Here is a 23,487-nt window from a genome sequence, read left to right as displayed (position 1 = left end):
TTGGGTCCCCCCTGAAAATGGACATTATGACCTTGGCTCTGAACAGATCCCCTCTTGTTTCTTGTTGTCTTCCGATGTGTCTGACGATGTCTGTGTGTATGTAGGGTGTTTCATACGCTTGATATTACGAGCTTTATCCATCCACACATATACAAAACCTTTAGTATAGCCAAATTCATCACGACACAACTTTTTAATCTTCGTTTTTCTCAAGTCTTCCTTAAATGCATCAATCTTAGAATTAAATTCTTGTAATGATTTACTGTATTCCTCCACAATCATACTACTCTCCAAAGAAGCCTTTGCCTGTTGGAACTCGCTCTGATATGTGTCCAATTCTATCTTAGTTGTCTCTATGTCTAAAAGTATTAAAAATAATGAACATTTGTTTAATATGGCATTCCATTTCTCTAGGAATGCTGAATTATCTAGAAACAGTCTGGGTTCAGTCCTCTTCAGAGTTTCAGTTCTCTGAGCGACTTTTGGATTTAGGTCACTTCTCTTGAGTTTTTTTTGCTTTTGCTTCATTTAGTCAGTCTCTTTATACTTAGAAAGATGGATGCAAGGCAGAAAGTGAAAGAGAGAAAAACAGTCAATGGATAGGAAGGCCCTGGAAACATAGTTAAAAGCACAGAAAAATAAAGTCACCAGACAACAAAGGTAGGGAAAATGATTCTATTTTCAATATAGTGATTGAAATGTCAGTTTTGATACTTTATGCTGTATATATTGTGTGTATATGAAAAATGAATGGAAAAATTGCATTATAATTAGTAAAGGGGGTGGGCCTAGGGCGGAGCTTGGGAGGTCTGTGGTTGGGGTACTCAGTTGATATTTGTTAGACTTAGGGGGTACTTAGCTTGAAGTAGTTGAGAAACATTGCTGTAGGCAATCAGCCAGCACCAAAGTCTCTCATAGAAACATAGAAGGTGACGGCAGATAAGGGCCAAGGCCCATCAAGTCTGCCCACATCAATGACCCTCCCCTACCTCCCTTTGCGAAGAGATCCCACCTTTCGATCCCATTTAGCTTTAAAATCAGGCACACTGCTGGCCTCAATCACCTGCATCGGAAGACCATTCCATCGATCCACCACCCTCTCTGTGAAGAAGTATTTCCTGGTGTCGCCATGCAATGTCCCTCCCCTGATTTTCCATGGATGCCCTCGTGTTGACGTGGGTTCCTTGAAGAAGAAGATATCCTCCCCCACCTCTATACGACGCGTGAGGTACTTGAATGTCTCGATCATGTCCCCCCTCTCCCTGCGTTCCTCAAGGGAGTAGAGCTGCAGTTTATTCAGCCGTTCCTCATACGGGAGATCCCTGAGCCCCGTGACCATCCGTGTGGCCATTCGCTGGACCGACTCAAGTCTCAGCACATCTTTGCGGTAATGTGGCCTCCAGAATTGTACACAGTATTCCAGATGGGGTCTCACCATGCCCTGCTGGCATCGAGGACCGATGTTGGACAGCCCTTTGGTATAACCTGAAGGTGGCAGAACAAACCACTGGGGAAGGAGGCAGAGTTAAAAAATGTAAACAACAGCATTTTGCAATCAATTTGCAACAAGGGGTTAATAACCTATTGTTCAGAATCAATTGCCCTTCTACTACAAAGAAAAATATTGAGGTGAGGTAAAAACCTAATTTCCCATATTACAGTTTAGCTTCTGTGGCTGTTTTAGGCAGTGTATACATTTTAAAAATAGCTAACTAAATTATACCCTTGCAGTGACCTGAATAAACCTGATAAACCAGCTGATCTCTCTTCTCCATCATCTGTTGTATTTTATTATATAAATCCTTTCTTGTGTGAATTATTCAGGTGTTGGATGAGTTTTGTTTAGCGCAGTAAGTGTCTCTTTTTGTGTCTCTTGCCCTTCTGAAAGCCTGTGGCTTCTCTTCTCTTTCCACAGTATTTGGGACATACACAGATGTCTCCCCTCGCCAGTTCTTTAATGTGCAGGTAAGAAGCTTGTTTGTGATGTTCTGCTTCTAAAGTGTGCAGAGCACCTTGGCATCTTTTCCTTTTATTTTTAAAATTCATTGGTTACCTATGCAGGCTAGAGTCTTGTTTAAAGTTTGTATGCCTACTGTATAAAGTGCTGTGTGATGGAATGGCTCTGCCTTATCTTATTAACTTTTTTGTGTTATCTGCTGTAAGGTCCGCTAGAAGAAGTTATCAATTCTGTTACATCCCTTCCGGAATCAGTACTAAAGATGTTTCACCTCAACCCGTGAACTGGATCTTGCAGAAATCTACATACTTTTCTCTCCACTGCTCCTCCTGCATGATTGAGGAACACAAGAGCCCCCTGCAGGTTCTAAGGGGGGGCGGAGGTTTTGGTCTGGGTCCATCCAACTAGCAGCCCAAAGATCCTGAAGATTGACCTATTCAGTGAAACTTTGAGACAGAAATTCCTTTTCCTTCACGTCAGCTGCACAGACAGAGCTGACAGGCAGGCCCTTTGGAGAATGTAAGTACAGCCCCATTACTTCCTATGGGAGAATCGGATGTGTGTGTGGGGAGGGTCTGAAAACGGGGTTTTCAGCAATTTTTGGGAATAGGGGTCAGGTTCCCAAAACGTCTTTTTTTTTTTTTTTTTTTTACCTTCTCTATAGTCTCGACGAGGTGTTTTTAGATGCAAATTTTCTGATGGTGGCCATCTTGGGATTTTTAGTGATATATTTTTAACTTCTTTTTTCTGCCTCACAACCCTTCTATTTCATTTAAAATCATTAGGAATGGCCTCCTCCACCTCTGTGGAGTTGAATTTCTGTGTGGATTGCGCAGGTTTATTGGTGGAAGAGCATCTGTATACTGCGGCGCGTGATGGGAGGGGGTGAGATCTTTGGGCCTCGCTTCCTCTGGCTCCTCGAGGGCTGGGAAGCCTGTTTAGGTTTGGGAAATGGGCAGAAAATCTCACTCAGTTGCAGTTTTTGGTGGTGATGCGAAGCACAGACGTATTGAGTCTAGGGATCTCTCGCAGACCTTGCAGGCAGCCAATGTCGACTCCGAGATGTGAATTTTCACTGGAATTTGTTCAGCTCATGTGGAGAGCATATCTTATGGACCCAACCCATGTGGCACTGCTGAAGTGCGCTCTGTCTGTTTCTCTGCCAGGGCCTTCCTTTGCAGAGGTCCCTGTTCAGGTCTCCAGTGCCCCTGTATTCATGGACGTGGACTGCCATGATTGGCATGCTGATGCCATGGATACTTCGTCCACCCTGCCTGACATTGATACCCTTTGTGGCACAGTTAGCCAAGTAGTCTCGGAGAGCCCTGAAGTGGGTGATGACTCCTCTGTCCGTCTGCTGTTTAAATCAGCCTCTGTTCACCATTTTATTGCGGATGCCATAAAGGAACTGAAGTTGAAGGCTCAGCCCCCCACGACTTAATGTACTGTCATGAGCCATTCCAGATCTCTTACATAACATCCAAATCTCATGGCTCTGGTTATAGAGCAGTGGGAGACTCCAGAAATTTCCTTCTGACTGACATAAGACCATGGCTAAACTTTATTCTGCGATGCCGGATTTTTAGCAGTTATTTGAGCAGCTGAAGGTTGATTTGGCAGTGGTTCAGGTGACCAAGCACACTGCCCTCCTTAGTGAAGGAGGAGTGGTGCTGAAAGATTCCCAGGACCGCAGGATGGGTATGGTCTTGATGCTTTTTTAAGTTGCTTTTTTGGATATTAAGGTAGCAGCAGCTACCTCTTTTGCAGCAAGATTGCACTGAGATCCTTCAATGGAGAATGACTTCTATCCCCAGCTGATGCTAGAGGGGGTGGATTATGTGGTAGATGCTTTATAAGAACTTATACAGGTTCTAGGCAAAGTTTTGGCTTATTCTGTTTCAGCTCGCAGAATGCACTGGGTCCACCACTGGCTGGGGATTCAGCCTCCAAGGCGACAATCCAGCAGGCTCCTTTTTAAGGGTCAAATACTTTTTTGCAAAGGGTTAGATGACTTTATGGCCAGTGTGATGGACCGCCTTCCTAAGTCCCTCTCGGATAACGAGCCTAATCATAATCTGGGAGGTGGTCGCAGCAATTTTCATTCCTCATGTAGGTTTTGCCAAAATTCCATGGGCTTGTCTGTCCAGAGATATTTCCAGAACTACAGACCACACTATATCAACCCCAGACACCAGTAGGCTTCGGGTTCTTGCACCAGTAGTCCCAATGACTCGAGAGCCTCAGCCACGCTTCCTCGAATTGGAGGCTGGTTGATGGAGTTCTTCCAGGAATGCTGGACATCATACGGGGGAGAGACACAAGATAGGTTTCATTCTTCTCCCTCCAGATTTATTTTTGGACTCTCCTGGGAAAGTGCTAAACGTCAGGATGACTCTGCAGCATCACTTGGACATTCAAGCTATAGAACTAGTTCCTGAAAGCGAATTGAAATCCACCAGTTACTCCTTATACTTCATCGTGCCGAAGATGGGAGACCCATCCTGGATCTCAAGTTTGTCAATACCTTTCTGTGGATTCCGCACTTTCGCATGGAAACTGTCATTGCAGCAGTGGCTCCGGGAGAATTCCTTGCTTCATTGGATTTAACAGAGGCTTATCTGCATATTGCTATCTTTCTGTGGGACACCGGAAGTTGCGGAGATTTCACGTTCTTCAGCAGCATTTCCAGTTTACAGCCCTGCCCTTTGGGCTGGTGATGGCCCCCTGCATCTTCACCAAATTGATGGTGGTGGTAGCAGTGTATCTACGCAGAATGGGGGTCCAAGTTAATCCCTATCTCAACGATTGGTTGATCAGAGCGCCGCCAGACTGGAGTGCAAACAGGCGGTAGACTGTGGTGTACTTCCTTCAGCGTTTAGGCTAGATTGTCAATTTCAGGAAGAGCCAGCTAGCCCTATCCTAGACGTTGGACTATGTGGGAGTTCAGTTTAACACACTCCAAAGCTGTGGTTTTCTTTCCGAGCCATGCAAGCAGAAGCTCCAGAAACAATTTTGAATCTCTTGGCTATCCCGAGCCCCACTGCTTGTCCAACTCGGGAACTCCTTTACAACTTTCTGCCTTGGCTCATGGTAGTTCGATTTATATACAAGATTGTGACTCATCTGGGCATGGTGATTCTAGTGGCTCTGGACTGGCCTCGCTGTCCATGGTATGCGGTTCTTGTCCGTTTTCAGAGAGACAAGAAAGTGAGGCTCCCTTTTCATTGAGACCTCCTCAGTCGGACCTGTTCCCATGGAGAACCCCCAGTGCTTTGGTCTTAAAGCACAGCTCTTGAGTGTAAGGCTGTGACTCAAATGAGGATACTCTGGCATGGTGGTTGCCACTCTTTTGAAGTCTAAGAAGCCCTTTAGTATGGCGGCTTACGCCAAGGCTTGGAAGGTCTTCCAGCAGTGGTGTGCCGGAGACTAGGTGGAGCCTTTGAGCGCTCCAATCCCAGTGGTCTTAGCCTTTTTGCAGGCCAGGCTAGAAAAAGGCCTGGCAGTGGCTTTCCTATTTCATAGCACATAGCGGCTTGTTAGCTTACAGCTCATCCAGATGTGACCAGATTTTTCAGGAGGGTGCTTTGTTTGCAGCCTCCCCTGCGTCGGCCCTTTCCAATGTGGATCCTCAGTGTGATGCTGTAAGGGCTTGCTGCAACTCCTTTTGAGCTGATCAAATGTGTCTCTTCTGGATCTTACAGCGAAGATCCTATTTCTCATGGTAATTGTCTCAGCCAGGCTTATTTCGGAGTTTCAGGCTCTCTTGTAGAAAACCCTTTTTCTGGATAACAGAATATGGGGTTTCCCTCCATACAGTTCCTTCCTTTCTTCTGAAAGTGGTTTCGGAGTTCCATGTCAACCAGGAAGTTTGTCTGCCTGCTTTTCGTTCCACTGAGTCAGATGACAAGGATAAGATCTTACGAAAACTGGATGTCTGAAGAGTCTTGCTTCACTACTTTGAGAGGACTAATGACTTTCTTCTTTCTGACCATCTGTTTATCCTTACTAGCCAGTCCAGGCGGGGCAAGCCGGCATCTAAGGCCTCTATTGCCAAGTGGATTCGTATGGCAATTTCATCAACTTACATCGCCTGTGGCAGTCAGCCGTCAGTATCTCTCAAAGCTCATTCAACAAGGTCTGTTGCTGCTTCGTGGGCAGAGTCTTGAATGATTAATCTGGCTGAAATTTGTAGAATGGCCACTTGGTCATCTCTTCATACCTTTACCAGATTTTACGGAGTGGTTGTGATGGCTCAGTCCAGTGCTGCATTTGGGGCCTCTGTCTTGCAGGCAGGCTCTTCTGTCCCACCCTAGACGATGCCATTGCTTTGGTACATCACCTTTAGTATTGATTCCAGAGGGGATGTAACATAATGGAAGATTAGGTTCTTACCTATGGCCTGTCTTCTGTCTACTCTGGGTTATTTTTACCTGCATAGTTCTGCTTTGAATGTTTCTCATTTCAGGCCTCGGTATCTTCCAACCAGCAGACAGGTCCTGTGGGAAATCGTCCTGTATAGGCGAATCCATATTTGTATCAAAGGCATGTTTCTAGTTTGTGCTCATTGCATACGACAGGCTGCTTCCATGTTCTTGCCTATATGTGTCTGTTGCCTGTTTCTTAATTTTCCTTTTATCTTTGCAGAGCAGAACAGAATGCTGTTGTGTGGTAGGGAGATTCCCTGTGCCCCCATTATATCTATGTTTTGTTCCAGTGTTCTTTGGTTGCTTTTGGACATCACTGCAGGGGGCTCTCTGTTCCTCAGTCATGTGGAAGGAGTAGTAGAGAGAAAAGTGTATGGATTTCTGCAAGACCCGGTTTGCGGATTGAGGTGAAACACCTTTAGTATTGATTTCTCCAGGGATTAACAGAAAGAAGATTACTATCTTAATCTTGCATTTCTTTCCCTCACTTAAAGGTAGGACAAGGCTTAGATTTGTAGGTAAACTGTTTTCTTTTCAGGCTGCTAGATTGGGTAGAAATCTTTCCGATGCTATTGTATTCTAAGGATTATAGAGAACATAACATCATACTTCTTAACCGCGTAACCATGAGTTTACGCAGTTTACATAGGGTGGTCCAAAAAAATCAAGTTCATGGGACATGACCTCCACAAGTCTACGGTATTTTTTTGTTCTCTTTCTGACTACTGTTAATTGTGTCAAATTATAAGCCCTGGTGTTGAACATTTAGAGGTTACTCAACAATTTTTAATTTTAATACATAAAATGCAAGTACAGAATGTATATTCTGAACGAACTGTGAGCAAATGCTCATGGAAAGAAGTTAAAATGCATATTGTTACAGCTGAAAATAAGCTTTCTGGCCTAATGATTTATTATGCATTGGTTACCAGTCAGCATTGAATAATGCCATTATTCCACAGTAAATCCAAAATGTTATGGTGCAAACACCTGAATGAATAAAATATTTATTCATCGGTGTGGCTTTGGAGCAAGTTGGATAGGTCTTTCTGTGCTGAGCAACAACACCTCACCTTTGGCCATTTTGACCTAGAATTGGAACAAAGGGTTCTGCTGATTTCAAAATCATAACTGTGAGAGTCAACTTCAGCAATATTCTTGGAATCAGATAATCCACTAGTCAGAGAGAGAAGTAGCAGTTGGCTGTGTAAAACTACTGACGATGCACAGCAAAAAACAAGGAAACAAACCCTATGCAAAATTGAGGATGGAACTGTATATATCAACCAGAGATAAGATGATTGAATATAAATTAAAATATTTATTTAAAAAGTCATAAGAGTCTTTGTCAAATATTAAGTTTAATCCATGTTGCAAACCTGGCATGGTCCGTGTTTCAGCATTGATGCCTGCCTCAGGGGTGCAAGAAACATCTAAGGGACAAACATTGATGATGACAAATATCAGCAATATGGAAACTGAAAATATATAACCAGAAATATAAAATATGTGACTAAAGTGACATTCTGCATATTACTTTGTACAATGAATAATGTAAAGTAACAACAGCACTATGAACTGAAATTATATAACCAGAGATATATATGTAATGTATCTAAAGTGACATGCTATATAAACCCTTGTGCAAATATGAACTAGTACATTTAAATTGAGAAAAGTCAAAAGACAACTGTTCAAAGAGAACCCAAGTGAAAAAATGTATGTTATGAATTTGTAAATATTTATATTAGAAATTTATATTTTGAAGTGACTTGGTGTGAAATAGAAATCACTAATGTAATGTAATGTAATGTAATTACTAAATAGAAGAGGTGAAGTGAAATGATTAAATGCCATTTAGAACCTACCCAGTAGATGGCAGTCTTATATTGTCACTTCAGTCACATTTTATATTTCTGATTTTCAGTTTACCATATTGCTAATGTTTGTCCTTTAGATGTTTCTTGCACCCCTGAGGCAGGCTTCAATGCCGAACACGGACCGTGTTGGGTTTGCAACACGGATTGAATTTAATATTTGACAAAGATTCTCTTATTGACTTTTTAAAATAAATATTTTAATTGATATTCAATCATTTTATCCCTGGATGATGTGTACAGTTAAATCCCCACTCCTTCATTGTTTGTAAACTACTAACAATGACATTTTCTGCCTCTGCTTTGGCTGCAAACTTACTAAATCTTTTTCTTGTGCTCTTTCTATCCTCCTCCTCTGCATATGCAGTGTCAATACCGGTCATGCTACACGATGAAACATCTTGCCTCTGTATGATTAGAAATTCTGTCTTTGATTTTCATTGTGACTAATGCATCACTGGTAGCAACATCAAAAAAATGGACAAGGCATTCTTTGAAGGCAGCTTGATTCACCAGATCATGTTTGTTGCATCTGTTCTGGAGGGGTTTTGGGTTTGTTTGCTTGTTTTTTTTATAGCTTTTCAGCTGCTTTAGGTTGTGGAAAGAGCGAATAGCGTAGTTGGTTTTAAGAAAGATTTGGACAAGTTCTGGAGGAAAAGTCCATTGTCTGTTATTGAGAAAGATATGGGGGAAGCCACTGCTTGCCCTGGATTGGTAGCATGGAATATTACTACTCCTTGGGTTTTGGCTAGATACTAGTTACCTGGATTGGCCACCATGAGAACGGGCTACTGTGCTTGATGGACCATTAGTCTGACCCAGTAAGGCTATTCTTATGTTCTCATATTTTCCATAAAGATTCATCAAAATGCGAATCCCCGAGTCTATTCGTTGATGTGATATTCTTGCATGCTGCCAAATTTCCAAGACCTTGAACATGGCCAGATGATCTGCCTCTTTCAAAGCAGCCTTTTTGTCAGTGTGTAAATATATCATTCGAAGAACCTTCCCAATTTTTTGGAAGATGTGAACTGGACAGTTCATCAGTGCCCTTCCTTAGCAGCCATACTTCAACACTGCTTCTAGTCTTTGACATTCTTCTTAGTTTTATCAGGGCTTTGGAGTCGGAGTTAGAAGCAATTTTTGGGCTGTCGAGTCGGAATCAGTGAAAATGTGCCGACTCGACTTCTAATAGAGTAAAATTGTATGTCATGCAAGTAGTATTCCTTATTTCACAGATAATAATTTGTTTAACCCATTTTTTTAGGATAAGTTTTTGTAAATTTTTAATTAGATGAAGCTATAAAAAGCAAAATATATCTGTTTATATATTTTGAATAGTTTGCTTTTCTGTTTATTATGATTCCTGGTTATTACCAGCTCTTGTTATGTGAACCACATAGAGCTGTAAGGTTATAGGGGAATATATGTTATGTTACTGCTAGCAGTATTTAGTGTTTTCTAATTTTTTTTTCCTTTGATTCCTTTCTTGCCCTAGCTGTATCATGTGACATGCTGCATTCATGGTAGGCATTTATGCATGCATAATTCTGTCTACCTTTTCTGTCTGTTTCCTCAAGCTGGATACAGAGTACCGTAAGAAGTGGGATGCTCTGATTATTCAACTGGATGTGATTGACCGGGATCCTGTAACAGATTCTGAGGTTGTGCACTGGATAACACATTTTCCAGTAAGTTTTGTGACTTTTAGTACAGAAATTTCCTCTGCTTATTACGATTTAGAAGTTAATGCCACTGCTGGTCAGTCTTATAATTCCTTGTGCATTCTGTGTACTGATTTGACAATATTTGGTTTTTTTTTTTACAGTATCCTATGTATGCTCGGGACTATGTATATGTGCGACGCTATCATGTGGATGAGGAGAATAACCTAATGGTACTCGTGTCACGGTAAGTGTGGATTAAGATGGGGAGAACATGAGTTTGGATTCATAAACTAAGGTGGGCATAGTAGTTATAGCAGTAAGTTGAAAATGGGGGAAGCCAGGATGCAAATCTTGTTTCTACTACCCATGCTCCTTGTTGCTATCTCCCATTGCCTCAGGTGCTCACTTAGATTGAAAACTCTTTGGGGCAGGAATGTATTGTACCTGAATACTTATCAGCACTATGCACATCTGGTGGGGCTAAGCTATGATGCTTGACTATATAGTCATGTTGTGCTTTTCTCCTGGAGAAGAATCCAACTTAAAACTGGAGAATGTTGATCATATCGGAAACTGCCAATGACTTGTCCTTGGCTCAAGTTTGTTTTTTGTTTTTTTAGGATTGATTATATCCTGCTGAAGGAGCTGTTTAGCTTGTCTTTGAAGCATTTGTACAAAATTCCTTTTGGAGAGATAGGAACTTCCCTTAAATCACTGTCTAGAGCCTTTGGGTCTAGACAGCTAGACTCAACTCTCAAGCAACCTTCAGGAGCTCCCTTAATCTGTGATAACTATGCTCTTTCTCTCTGTACTCTGTACTCAGTTTCACCCCCATGATATTATGAAGGCTGTATTACTGTATACACTCCACATTAGTCTAGCTAAAGGCTTGCACCACGCCCTAGTTGACTCAGAATGTTGCAGCATGACTGATAGAAGAGATCACATCATGCCATTCCTGCAAAAGATTCACTAGTTGCATGTACAGTACAGGGCTAAATTTAAAACTTTATTTCCTTAGTGTCTTCACCAGATCAGTTCAGAACGTGCAGGTGTTTATCCATTGGCCAGCAGGTGGAGATAGAAAACTACAAAAGTGTGTTTTGCCCTATAAGTATGTTGTGCAGACAGTATTTTTTTCTGTCTCCAGCAGGTGGAAGGTAATCTGTAGTGCAGCTCCTGGACTGAGGTTTGGTCTTGTTGCTAGACCAGTTGGTCAGCTGGTGGCCAGTTGAGCTAGGGAGAAGTCCTAGCTAAGTGCAGGCTATTAGCCACAGGGAGCTATACCCTGCAATCTAGCCCCTTTCCCCCAATGGATCTTCATTTCTCCTTAAAAGAAAAAAAAACAAACAAGCTCAAGAATATATCCACAAGAAGAAAATTCTGAAGGGAAAAATTGATCTGGCAGCAGACAGTTGCTGGCAAAACGTTTGCTTTTCCTCTCTGGTAACTCAAAAGCTCAAAGGGGAGAGAAGGGGTGCCCAAAGATGTCTGGCTAGTTGAGCTCTGTGGCTGGTGCTGCTGTTTATCTTCTGGAGATTCATCTCACTTTTTTTTTCTGTGAGGCTTCTTTGATGGTAGCACTGGTTGAAGTTTTGAAGTGCTGCTCGCTGAACCACTTCAGAGCATTGTGTTTTCCTCCTAGCTCCAGGGAAACCTTGATCTTGGTTCTCTGCTGGTGGAATATCTTTGATTGGCTTTGGGGCACTTTCCCAGCTTGGGAGAAGGCAGCATTGATTATAGTGTCTGAGAGTTTCTCTCTGAAATTGTATGACTAGTAGCAATTTTTTATTTTTTTTTTAATTATTTATTCATTTTTAAACTTTCATCAAGTGTACAAAATTCATAATAAACACTATTAATTAGACCACTTGAATATCTTATCAGTGTATCTTATAAATATAAATGCAACCCTCCCCCCACCCTCCTTCTAAGCCCATTATTCATTATAAGATCATAAACCCTCCCATTGAACCCCTCCCCTCCTTCAACTAAATGGTGTATAATTAATAGAAAAATGTCATTTAATCATGACAAAAAGATGTTAATGGCTCCCATATTTTTATAAAACTTTTATACTTTCCATTCTGTACCGCCAGTGATCTTTCCATTCTATATAGGTGACACAACGAATTCCACCAGAAATTAAAATTAAGTCTACTGTGGTCTTTCCAGTTATTAGTAATATGTTGGATGGCAACTCCTATCATGATCAATAAAAGTTTATTGTTACACGATGATATCTGACTTTTTTCCCTCATGGACATTCCAAATATCACAGTATCATAAGATAACGCTACATGATTTTCCAATAAACAATTTATTTGATCCCAGATTGAATTCCAAAAGGCTAAGATATGGGGACAATAATACAAAAGATGATCCAAAGTCCCTACATCCAGATTACAATGTCAGCATCTATTAGACAAAGAACTATTTAATTTAATTGACTAGCAGCAATTTTGATTTCCCATGTTTGAGTCTGGAGAACAAGCTCTTCTCCAGTTGTGGACTGCAGGAGGGGTGCAGGATTCAGTTACAGTAATGTTCCCAGTGCATCCTAGGCCTCTAGGAATGGATTCTCCCTAGATTTTTGTCGTCCTCCACCAGCACAAAATCAGCTTATCTCTGCACATTGACTTCTGGATTTTGGAGTCTGTCCATTCTTCACCGCTGAGCAAGCTCAGTCCCTGGCATTCTAGGTCTTCTTCCTCAGACAACCCTTAGAAGAGGAGGGAGAGGTTTGGACCTGACAGGTAATCCTTATGAAACTATCAAAATCCTTGGAAATTTTGCATGTTTCTTTCAGTACTTCTTCCCCCCCCCCCCAAAAAAAAAAAAAAAAGATTCCATCAGTAGTTTTCACCAGATCTTGAAATATAGCAATCGTGCAATTCTCTCAGGTGATGTCATGTTACACACATGCGTTTTGCAATACTGCCTCCTTGATCCGGAGATCATTAAAACAGGCAATAATATCCCTCGGGCTAAATTCCACCCAGGGTCCTAAACTGCGATGCACTCGATCAAATTTAATCTTTAGGGGGATCCCTAGTAGATTGGCAGGGAGGAAAAGCTTAAAACATCTATTTTTTTGCTCTCTTGATGGAGCTAAGGAGTCAGTCGTCCATGCCCCAGTGGTTGTGACATTTCCTCCACTCTTGTCGTGTTCTTACTCTGTTCATATGAATTTTCAGATTTATGTCATGCTTTTTCAGTGATGGCTCAAGGCAAGTTCCGTTTAAGGTACAGTCAGTATTTTCCTGTCCCCACTTACTTAATCCTCCATTGCCTTATGGTATAAACAGATTGCGACTTGCTCTAGGTCACAAGGAATGTCAGTGGGAGGAGTGGTGTTTGAATCATTAACAATGGCTTCCCTGATTTTTAGGTTACCACTCTTTCTGCTGGGTTGCTCTTCTACCTTGGTTCATTGATGTTCTGTGTTCTTAAACTACATCCTGGAGCGCACCTGTGTTGTAACTTCTATGGTTTCCTTATTGACATATATGTGACATTTGAGTTCCTCAGCATTCCCATAAATGTTATCCCAGTGCAGTTTTGTTGTTATCCTGATGCTTATTAGTAATCTGCTTCTTTATCTAGAGCTGTGGAACATCCTAGCGCCCCCGAGTCCCCTGAGTTTGTTCGTGTCTGGAACTACCAGTCTCAGATGGTGATTCGTCCTCATAGTTCATTTGATGCGGTAAGATGCTACCAACATCTAGAATTTCTTAGGACTTTATTTCCTGAAACTTTTGCACTATGAGGAAGCAATTGAAGACACTTTTTTTTTGTAGTCAAGCTTTTAGTATTTGAAACAGTTAGGATGGAAGAGAAGTTTACCATATACAGTGGTACCTCGGTTTACGAATGCACCGGTTTGCGAGTGTTTTGCAAGACGAGCAAAACATTTGCAAAATCGGTGCCTCGGAAACCAAGCATGGCTCAATTTACGAGCACCCCCCCTGGCCACGATCCGACCCCCCCCCAACATGATTGGGCACCCCCCCGCCACAATTGGGCACCCCCTGCCACGATCCGACCCCCCCCGCCACAATTGGGCACACCCCCCCCCCCGACACAATTGGGCACCCCACCGCCGCTTCTTACCCTCATCTGGGCACTCTTGAAGATCGGCCCTCGTCTGCTGGGCCTTGTGCATCTGAGCATGCTCAAGGCCTAGCAGACGAGGAGTCCGATCTTCTAGAGTGCTCAGATGAGGGTAAGAAGCGGCGGGGGGGTGCCCAAATGTGTCGGGGGGGATGTTGGATCGTGTCGGGAGGGGTGCCCAATCATTTCGGGGGGGGGGGGTCGGATCGTGGCTGGGGGAGTGCCGGATCGCAGGGGGGGGGGCCTTCGAGGGGAGCAATGCCGGTTCTCGGGGAGGGGGGAGGAACGCATCAAAGCGAGTTTCCATTATTTCCTATGGGGAAACTTGCTTTGATAAACGAGCATTTTGGATTACGAGCATGCTCCTGGAACGGATTATACTCGTAATCCAAGGTACTACTGTATACTCAAATATAAGCCGAGATTTTTTGGGCCCAAAAAGGCCCCAAAATGGGGGTCTTGGCCTATATTTGGGTCAGCACCCACCCCCCTCCTGGGGTTGCAGGCTTGCGTAAGACCTGGTGGTCCAGGATAGGAAGGATCCCTCCTGCCTATTATCCCAGCCGACTACCTCTCTCCTGACTCCATCGTGTACCTTTCAATTCCCTGGTGGTCCAGCAGTGGGTCGAGACAGGAGCGATCTTGTACTCCTGCTCCTTGCAGAGCCAGTAGCTGAATGGCTGTCATGAGTTCTTGCGAGTCCCATGAGAACTCGTGGTAGTCATTCAGCTAGTGGCTCTGCAAGGAGCAGGAGCACAAGAAGATAGCTTCTGATCCGGCCCACTGCTGGACCACCAGGGAATTGAAAGGTACGGGAAAGAGGTAGAAGTTGTCACAGTCGGCTGGGACCAGAGGAATGAGAGATTCCTCCTGTACTGGCTCACCGTTGGACCACTGGGGCTTATGACAGGCCCAGTGGAGGCCTGCAAAGCATCAGGAGGGAGGGGGTGAGTGGGCAGGGAGGGAGAAGGGGGGACAGGGTGCAAAGACTGGCAGGGGCAGGAAGGGAGGGGGGGACATGGTGCAGAGCCTGGAAGGGAGGGAGGGGAGCTGGGTACAGAACCTGGCAGGGCATTTGAATATTAACCCTCCCTAGTTTATATTTGTCAACCATTTTTTCCTTCATTTGGGGAGAAAAGGTTACCTTGGTTTATATTAGTCTGTTAATAAATTTTTTGTTGTTATTTTGTTTTGACCATTGGAAAATTTTATGTTGTAAACTTGTACCCTGCCTAGAACAGTGGATAAAATGGGCTATAAATGTGTTTAAATAAAATAAATAATACATTGCTTAGCCAGGAGCTGAAAGGTAAACACATATTTATAGCACATTTGTGTCTGCTAATGTTAAGAGACCAGCAAGAGGTTGGAGCCTATATTTTCTATTGTTGCAAGACTCCATATCTCTTATGTATATTAGTATAGTGTTGATATAAATAGGCACTTAATGAAACTGTCAAGGTGCCACATGAAAGGCTGCTTAGGAAACTGTGGAACCACGGGGTGGGAGGGGATGTGCACAGATGGATCGAGCACTGGTTGTCGGGTAGACTGCAGAGGGTCGGAGTAAAGGGCCATTCTTTAGCACTCTCCAGACCAGTAGAGGTTAACTTTACGAATGGGTATATATCTAATCATGACCAGCAGGTGGAGACTGAAAACAAAACTTTGGGACAGTATATCCTAGCCCCTCCTCTCTATTTCCCTCAGTCTTCTTTCAGTCTCCAGCAGGTGTTGAGTGATCTGTACCCATCTCCCTTGGTAGGGCTGTTGGAATTTGTTTAAAGGGTTTATTGTCCCTGTTTTTAGCCGGACGGAGCTTGGACGGACTCTGTTTGGGGGTTCGTCCGACCTCGGGGGTGTCAAACCCGGCGGGTCACGAGCGGGGTCCCTCCCCCCACTTCCTCCACCTCCCCACATTTTTTTAGAGGAGCCTCAGCAATAAGCCTTGCCCCCTAAATCAAGCAAGACTATTGCTTTGAGAGCCTGTGGAGTCTGTTCTGTAAAAAAAAAAAAAAAAAAAATCCTGAGGTAGTGCTGGTCTGGAGGGTTGTATCCCTTTAAGAAAACTGTATTTTACTGTATTTTTTCAACTAACCGGCACTTTTTTACAGCTAGGTCGCGTATGGAGCAATGAGCACTTCTAAAGGGAAAAAGTGCTCATTGTGCTCCAGACGCGAGGCACTCGCGGCCGGCCTGTGCAAGCGGTGTTCAGGCCGGTGCGGTGGAGGAGCTCCGTCGGCAGCGGCTGCAGGCGCCCAGAGCTCCCCGCCGATGGTGCCTCGCGAGTCGGCAGGGAACGGTGGAGAAGCCCGGTCTTCTCCGTCCGCCCACGGAGGGATTCCCCGAGCCGCCGACGGTCGGGTTTTAGAGGATTCCCTCTCAGCTGATATTTTGACAGCTGATGCCGGCTTGCCTGTTTTAGCGGCTGAGACTTTTCAGGTCTCTCAGCCGCTGCAGGCTGTGGAGGGAGCTGTTTTGGCGGGAAAGACGCCATCTTCTCTGTCTGGCCCCTCCATTTTGTCTTCCACCTCAGGTGACCTTCCCCCTGTTTTGACTATGCAGGGGCAAGGTTCTGCTGGGTCCCCTGCTGTGGCAGGGAGTCCCTTGGGACCCTCGGGGGGGTTTTCTCCTGAATTTTTCTTTTCTTTATGCAGAGCCTATTTTCAGGCGGCTGGGGGTCCCGGTTGCGCCCAGGGGGTCTCGGGGGGTGGTTTTTCCTCCGCGCTTCCTGCGGCTTTGCCTCTTTCGTCTGGCGTGACGTCCCCTCCGCCGCCTCCCTTGTCCAAGCGTCCGCGGGTGTCGTGGGACGAGAATTTGTGGTCTGAGGAACGGGTCGGTCTGGAGGAGGACCTGGACCCTTCTGAGGAATTCCAGGACTCTCTGGAGGGGACGGAAGCTGGCGGCGGGTTGTCGGATTTCCCGTTCTCCAGTGACGAGGCGTCTGTGGTGCGTCTTTTTCAGAAAGATGAGCTGCCTGACCTTATTCAGCAGGTTTCTTCGGTCTTGCGTTTTGAGGACGCGCCGCCGGAGACTCCGCGTGTGGGGGACCCCCTGTTGCGGGGGATCCGTTCCGTTTCCCGCTCTTTTCCTATGCATCAGGATATTCGGGATATTATCCTGGAGCAGTGGAAAACGCCGGAGACGCCGTTTCGGCTGGCGCGCAGCATGGCTCGCCTGTATCCCATTCCTGAAGGGGATCGGGCTACGTTAGCTTCGCCGGTCGTGGATGCGGTGGTCTCGGCAATTTCCAAGCGGCATACCGTGCCTGTTGAGGGCGGTTCTGCCTTGCGAGACCCTGAGGAGCGCAAATTGGAGGGCCTCCTTAAGCAAAATTTTCAGGTCTCTGCCTTTGGGGTCCAGGCGGCTATTTGTGGGGGACTGGTCGCTCGCGCCGTGTTTCGGTGGGCGGAGCGGGTCTTGGATCGAGAGTCTGACGACTGGTCTCTGGTGGATCAGGAGGTTGCGAAGATTGAGATGGCGGCCTCATTCCTCTCAGATGCTCTCTATGACTTGGTGCGGATCTCGGCTAAGTCTATGGCTTTTGGCGTGGCCGCAAGGCGTGTGTTGTGGCTGCGCGCTTGGGCGGCGGATGCTGCGTCCAAAGCTAAGCTTACTAAATTTCCCTTTCGGGGGTCGTTTTTGTTTGGAGAGGACTTGGATAAGTTGATTCAGACTCTGTCGGACTCGAAAGTTCCCCGTCTGCCGGAGGACCGTGCCCGCCCGGCGTCTCGGGGGGGTGCGGCCCGGGGGCGTTTGCGGGATTTTCGCAAGTATCGCCCTGGGCGTGGGGCTGCTTCTTTCCAGTCTCCGGGATTTTCCCGGGGTCGGTTCTTCCAGCGTATGCAGCCCTTTCGGGGGGCCCGTCGGGGGGCAGGGAATCCCTCCGCTGGTTCCCCCGCTTCCCGTCCTGCACAATGACGCCTTGCCGGCGCCCCCTTTGGTTCCGGTGGGGGCCCGGCTGCGCGATTTTTTCCCCAAATGGGCCGAGATCACGTCCGATCAGTGGGTCCTGGAGGTGGTGCGGGACGGTTATGCCCTGGAGTTCGCCCGCTCTCTACCGGATTTTTTCCTCGCTTCTCCATGTCAGACTCCGGGGAAGACGCAGGCTTTTCACCAGACCCTTCAGCGCTTGCTAGATCTCAGGGCAGTTGTTCCGGTGCCCCCTCCGGAGTGGGGCACGGGCAGGTACTCCATTTACTTTGTGGTGCCCAAGAAGGAGGGGACCTTTCGGCCCATCCTCGATTTAAAAGGGGTCAACAGGGCTCTCAAGATTCCCTCTTTCCGTATGGAAACTCTGCGGTCGGTCATTCTGGCGGTTCAGCCGGGGGAGTTTCTCACTTCTCTCGATCTGACGGAGGCCTACTTGCATGTTCCCATTCGGGCCTCTCATCAGCGTTTCCTGCGCTTTGCGATCTTGGGTCGGCACTTTCAGTTCTGTGCGCTTCCCTTTGGGCTGGCCACGGCTCCTCGGACGTTCACCAAGGTGATGGTGGTCGTCGCGGCAGCCTTGCGGTCGGAGGGCATCCTGGTACACCCCTACCTGGACGACTGGTTAATTCGGGCAAAGTCGTTGCAGGAAAGCTCCCGGGTTACTGCTCGGGTGGTGGAGTTTCTCCGGTCGCTGGGCTGGGTGGTCAACCTTTCCAAGAGTCGGTTGGTCCCGGCTCAGCGTCTGGAGTACCTAGGGGTGCTGTTCGACACCTCCTTGGGGAAGGTCTTCCTCCCAGAGGGCCGGGTGAGCAAATTGCAATCTCAGATTCGCCTGCTTTTGGCGTCCCGGTGTCCTCGGGCGCGAGATTTCCTCCAGGTCTTGGGGTCGATGGCGGCGTCCCTGGACGTGGTGAGGTGGGCGCGGGCCCACATGCGTCCTCTCCAGTATGCTCTGCTCCGGAGGTGGTCTCCCCAGAGGCACGGGATGGATGTTCCGGTCCCCCTGCGAGGCTTGGCGCGCTGCAGTCTGCGTTGGTGGCTCCAGACCCCTCACCTAGTTCAGGGGGTGGGTCTGGATCTCCCGCAGTGGACGGTGCTCCTGACGGATGCGAGTCTCCTGGGTTGGGGGGCTCAGTGTTTGGGTCACTCAGCTCAGGGCACCTGGTCCGCGGAGGAGGCCGCCTGGTCGATCAACGTGTTGGAGACCAGAGCGGTCCGTCTGGCGCTGTTGGCTTTCCACTCCCTGTTGCGGGGCAAGTCGGTCAGAGTGCTGTCGGACAATGCCACGGCGGTGGCTTATGTCAATCGTCAGGGGGGCACCAAGAGCACTCAGGTGGCGCAGGAGGCGGCTCTGCTCATGGTTTGGGCGGAATCCCATCTGCTGGACCTCTCGGCCTCTCACATAGCCGGAGTAGAAAATGTTCAGGCAGACTTCCTCAGTCGTCACTTCCTAGATCCAGGAGAGTGGTGTCTCGGCGCCGAGGCGTTTCAGTTGATAGTGCAGGCTTGGGGGCAGCCCCTGATGGACCTGATGGCCACGGGTGGCAACGCCAAAGTGCCCCGCTTCTTCAGTCGTCGCAGGGACGGTCTGGCCGAGGGTCTGGATGCTCTGGTCCAGCAGTGGCCAACGGAGGGGCTGTTGTATGTGTTCCCTCCTTGGCCGCTGGTGGGCAGAGTGCTTCTTCGCATTGTTTACCATCCGGGTTTGGTGGTGCTGGTGGCGCCGGATTGGCCTCGCCGTCCGTGGTATGCGGATCTGGTGAGGCACCTGGTAGCGGATCCTCTTCCTCTGCCTCTCACGGACGACCTTCTGATGCAGGGTCCCATTCCCATGTTCGACCCGTCTCCCTTCTGTCTTACGGCGTGGCTCTTGAAAGGGGTCGCCTTAGCAAGAAGGGATATTCAGACAAGGTGATCTCTACACTGTTGGGGTCCCGGAGGCTTTCTACCTCTCGGGCTTATGTGCGGGTTTGGCGTCTCTTTGAGGAATGGTGTCGGGCGCGGGGAGTGACCTCTTTTCGCGCTTCTCTGCCTAACATTCTGGAGTTCTTGCAGGATGGCCTGGATAGAGGCCTGGCTTGGTCTTCTCTCCGGGTTCATCTTGCGGCCCTGTCGGCTTTTCGAGGGTTGGTGTCAGGTCAGCGTTTATCGGCTCTTCCTGATGTGATTCGGTTTTTGCGGGCGGCCAAGTTGCTTAGGCCTCCCCTACGGCCCTCGGTTCCCTCTTGGGATCTTAATCTGGTTCTCTCTGTTTTGGTGCGTCCGCCTTTCGAGCCGTTGGACGACTGTTCTTTGAAGGACCTTACTTTGAAGGCGGTCTTTTTGGTGGCCATTACTTCTGCTAGGCGTGTTTCTGAGCTGCAGGCTTTCTCTTGTAGGACTCCCTTCTTGGAGTTTTCTAGGGAGCGGGTCGTCTTGCGGCCTGTTCCTTCCTTTCTGCCTAAGGTTGTTTCTCCTTTTCATGTCAATCAATCGGTGGTTCTCCCGGTCTTGGGTGGTCGGGAGGGCTCTTCTGAGCAACGGCAGCTGCGCAAGTTGGATGTCGGTCGGGTCCTTCGCTCTTATGTGCAGCGGACCCAGGAATTCCGGAAGTCCGATCATCTCTTTGTCCTCCTGGCGGGTCCTCGTCGGGGAGCTGGCGCTTCTAAGGCTACTATTGCGCGCTGGATCAAGGAGACGATTGCTTCCGCTTATCTTCTGAAACAGCAGCCTGTTCCGGAGTTTCTCAAGGCTCATTCCACTCGGGGTCAGGCGGCTTCTTGGGCTGAGTCGTCGCTCGTGCCTCCTGTGGATATTTGTAAGGCTGCGGTTTGGTCCTCCTTGCATTCCTTTGTTCGTCATTATCGGGTTGATGTGCAGGCGCGTCGGGACGCGGTGTTCGGTGAGCGTGTACTGGTATCGGCCCTTCGGGGGTCCCGCCCGTGAGAGGGACTGCTTTGGTACGTCCCATTCGTAAAGTTAACCTCTACTGGTCTGGAGAGTGCTAAAGAAGGAGAAATTAGGTTCTTACCTGCTAATTTACTTTCTTTTAGCTTCTCCAGACCAGTAGAGGTCCCCACCCTGTCTGTTGTTGTTGTTGTTGGGGCTGTTGCGCGGGCAGTTTTTGGTTTTTGCTGCGGGTTCTAGTATTTTTCTAGGGCCGGGGAGAATTGAAGAACAGCGGCTGTGGCTCGGCTGGCTTAGCTGGCGAGCTGTGGGGACATTCTTCCTTCGGGAATTTCTCCTCTGCATTTTCCAACAGCATTTTGGGTTTGTTATTTGTTACTCCTTTCGGAGTATTGTTTTTTCTCTCTGTTGTTTTCCAGTTCTTGGTTCTGCTTGGCTATTCGGCAGACTGAGGGAAATAGAGAGGAGGGGCTAGGATATACTGTCCCAAAGTTTTGTTTTCAGTCTCCACCTGCTGGTCATGATTAGATATATACCCATTCGTAAAGTTAACCTCTACTGGTCTGGAGAAGCTAAAAGAAAGTAAATTAGCAGGTAAGAACCTAATTTCTCCATATTCTGACTGGCGGGGAGTCACAAGCGGTGTGCCACAGGGATCGGTGCTGGGGCCGTTACTCTTCAACATATTTATCAATGACCTGGAAAAGGAAGCAAAGTGCGAGGTTATAAAATTTGCAGACGATACCAAACTGTGCGGCAGAGTTAGCTCCAGGGAGGAGTGTGAGGACCTGCAAAGGGACCTAGACAAGCTGGAAGACTGGGCAAACAAATGGCAAATGCGCTTTAACGTGGAAAAATGCAAGGTCATGCATATAGGGAAAAAGAACCCGTTGTTCAACTACAAATTGGGAGGGGCATTGTTGGGAGAAAGCAATCTTGAGAGAGACTTGGGTGTGCTGGTGGATCCATCACTGAAGCCATCTGCACAGTGCGCAGCGGCCTCAAAAAAAGCCAACAGGATGCTGGGCATCATAAAGAGGGGCATAACAACTAGGACGCGGGAAGTCATCATGCCACTGTATCGAGCGATGGTGCGTCCGCATCTGGATTACTGCGTTCAATATTGGTCGCCGTACCTCAAGAAAGACATGGCGGTACTTGAGAGAGTCCAAAGGAGAGCAACGAAACTGGTAAGAGGGCTGGAACACTGCCGATATGCTGAGAGGTTGGATAGGCTGGGGCTCTTCTCTCTGGAAAAAAGGAGGCTCAGGGGTGATATGATAGAGACCTTCAAGATCATGAGGGGCATAGAGAGGGTGGATAGGGACAGATTCTTCAGGCTGAAGGGGACAACAGGTACAAGGGGGCATTCGGAGAAACTGAAGGGAGATAGGTTCAAAACGAAATCAAGAAAGTTTTTTTTCACCCAGAGGGTCGTGGACACTTGGAATGCGCTACCGGAGGAAGTGATTAGGCAGAGTACGGTACAGGGATTCAAACAGAGACTGGACGGATTCCTGAAGGATAAAAGGATCGTGGGATACTGAGAAAGCTAACCAGAAAATAAATATAGAATCCCAACCAGGTCGTGCATGTGCAAGACTGGAGGGCTAGGACTTTGATGGGAAGATAGGACTCAATAGGAAACCAAGGTGGCATGGGGGCCCCTTCTGGTGATTTAAACAGGTCATGACCTGTTTGGGCCGCCGCGGGAGCGGACTGCTGGGCAGGATGGACCTGTGGTCTGACCCGGCGGAGGCACTGCTTATGTTCTCGCATATAACGCGCGCGTTATACGTGGTTTTTACAAACCGTGCCTACCCTTGCGCGTTATACGCGTGAGCGCGTTGTACAAAAATTTTTTTACATAGTTTCCCCCCCCCACCCCGATGCCCGATTCATCACCTGGAAGGAGCGCTCGCACTCCCACCTCGAAGGACCGCTCGCACCCCCACCCGAAGGACCGCTCGCACCCCCACAGCCTCCCCCCCTCTCCCATGGAGAAGCTGTCTACCTTGTTTCCGGATGCCAGCCCAGCTGCTTCCTCTGCCGGGGGTCCTGCCCCTTCTCAGAGCCCTGTGCTGCGCTGCTTCCTCTTCAGGCGGTCCCGCCCTTTCTCTGATGTCAGAGAAAGGGCGGGACCGCCGGAAGAAAAAGCAGCACAGCAGGGTTCAGAGAAGGGGTGGGACCGCCGGCAGAGGAAACAGCTGGGCTCGCTGGCATCTGGAAACAAGGTAGACAGCTTCTCCATGGGGGAGGGGGGTGAGGCTGTGGGGGTGCGAGCGGTTCTTCGGGTGGGGGTGCGAGCGGTCCTTCGGGATGGGAGTGCGAGCGCTCCTTCGGGGTGGGTGTGTGGGTGCGTGCGAGCGGTCCTTCGGGGTGGGGGGTGCGAGCGGTCCTGCGGGGGGGTGAATCGGACGTTGGGGGGGGCATCAGGCTTTCAGGGTAGGGACAAGACTTCAAGGAGGAAAGGAGAGTCGGGGCGGGCGAAAACAGAGTCAGGGTCTCCAGAGGAGAGTCGGGGCGGGCGAAAGGAGAGTCGGGCAGCATGCGCGTTATACGGGTGTGCGCGGTATATAAAAATTTATGTACATAAATGTGTTTTTTGCGCGCTATACCCGTGTGCGCGT

General features: G+C 47.6%; 1 protein-coding gene across 2 annotated transcripts in view; it reads left to right on the top strand.

Moving 5' to 3' along the window:
- Positions 1-23,487, top strand: part of STARD7 (StAR related lipid transfer domain containing 7) — an 88,957-nt gene that overhangs the window by 25,800 nt on the left and 39,670 nt on the right. For both annotated transcript variants that reach the window (XM_033949851.1, XM_033949850.1), the window contains exons 3-6: positions 1,916-1,965; positions 9,839-9,949; positions 10,087-10,169; positions 13,532-13,631. In XM_033949851.1, the coding sequence (XP_033805742.1) occupies positions 1,916-1,965; positions 9,839-9,949; positions 10,087-10,169; positions 13,532-13,631 (344 nt within the window). The remainder of the gene's footprint in view (positions 1-1,915; positions 1,966-9,838; positions 9,950-10,086; positions 10,170-13,531; positions 13,632-23,487) is intronic.

This window comes from Geotrypetes seraphini, chromosome 6 (assembly GCF_902459505.1).
Source record: "Geotrypetes seraphini chromosome 6, aGeoSer1.1, whole genome shotgun sequence".
NCBI classification, from domain to species: Eukaryota; Metazoa; Chordata; class Amphibia; order Gymnophiona; family Dermophiidae; genus Geotrypetes; species Geotrypetes seraphini.
The sequence above is the reverse complement of the archived record's forward strand: the minus strand, read 5'-3'. Positions and strand labels throughout refer to the sequence as shown.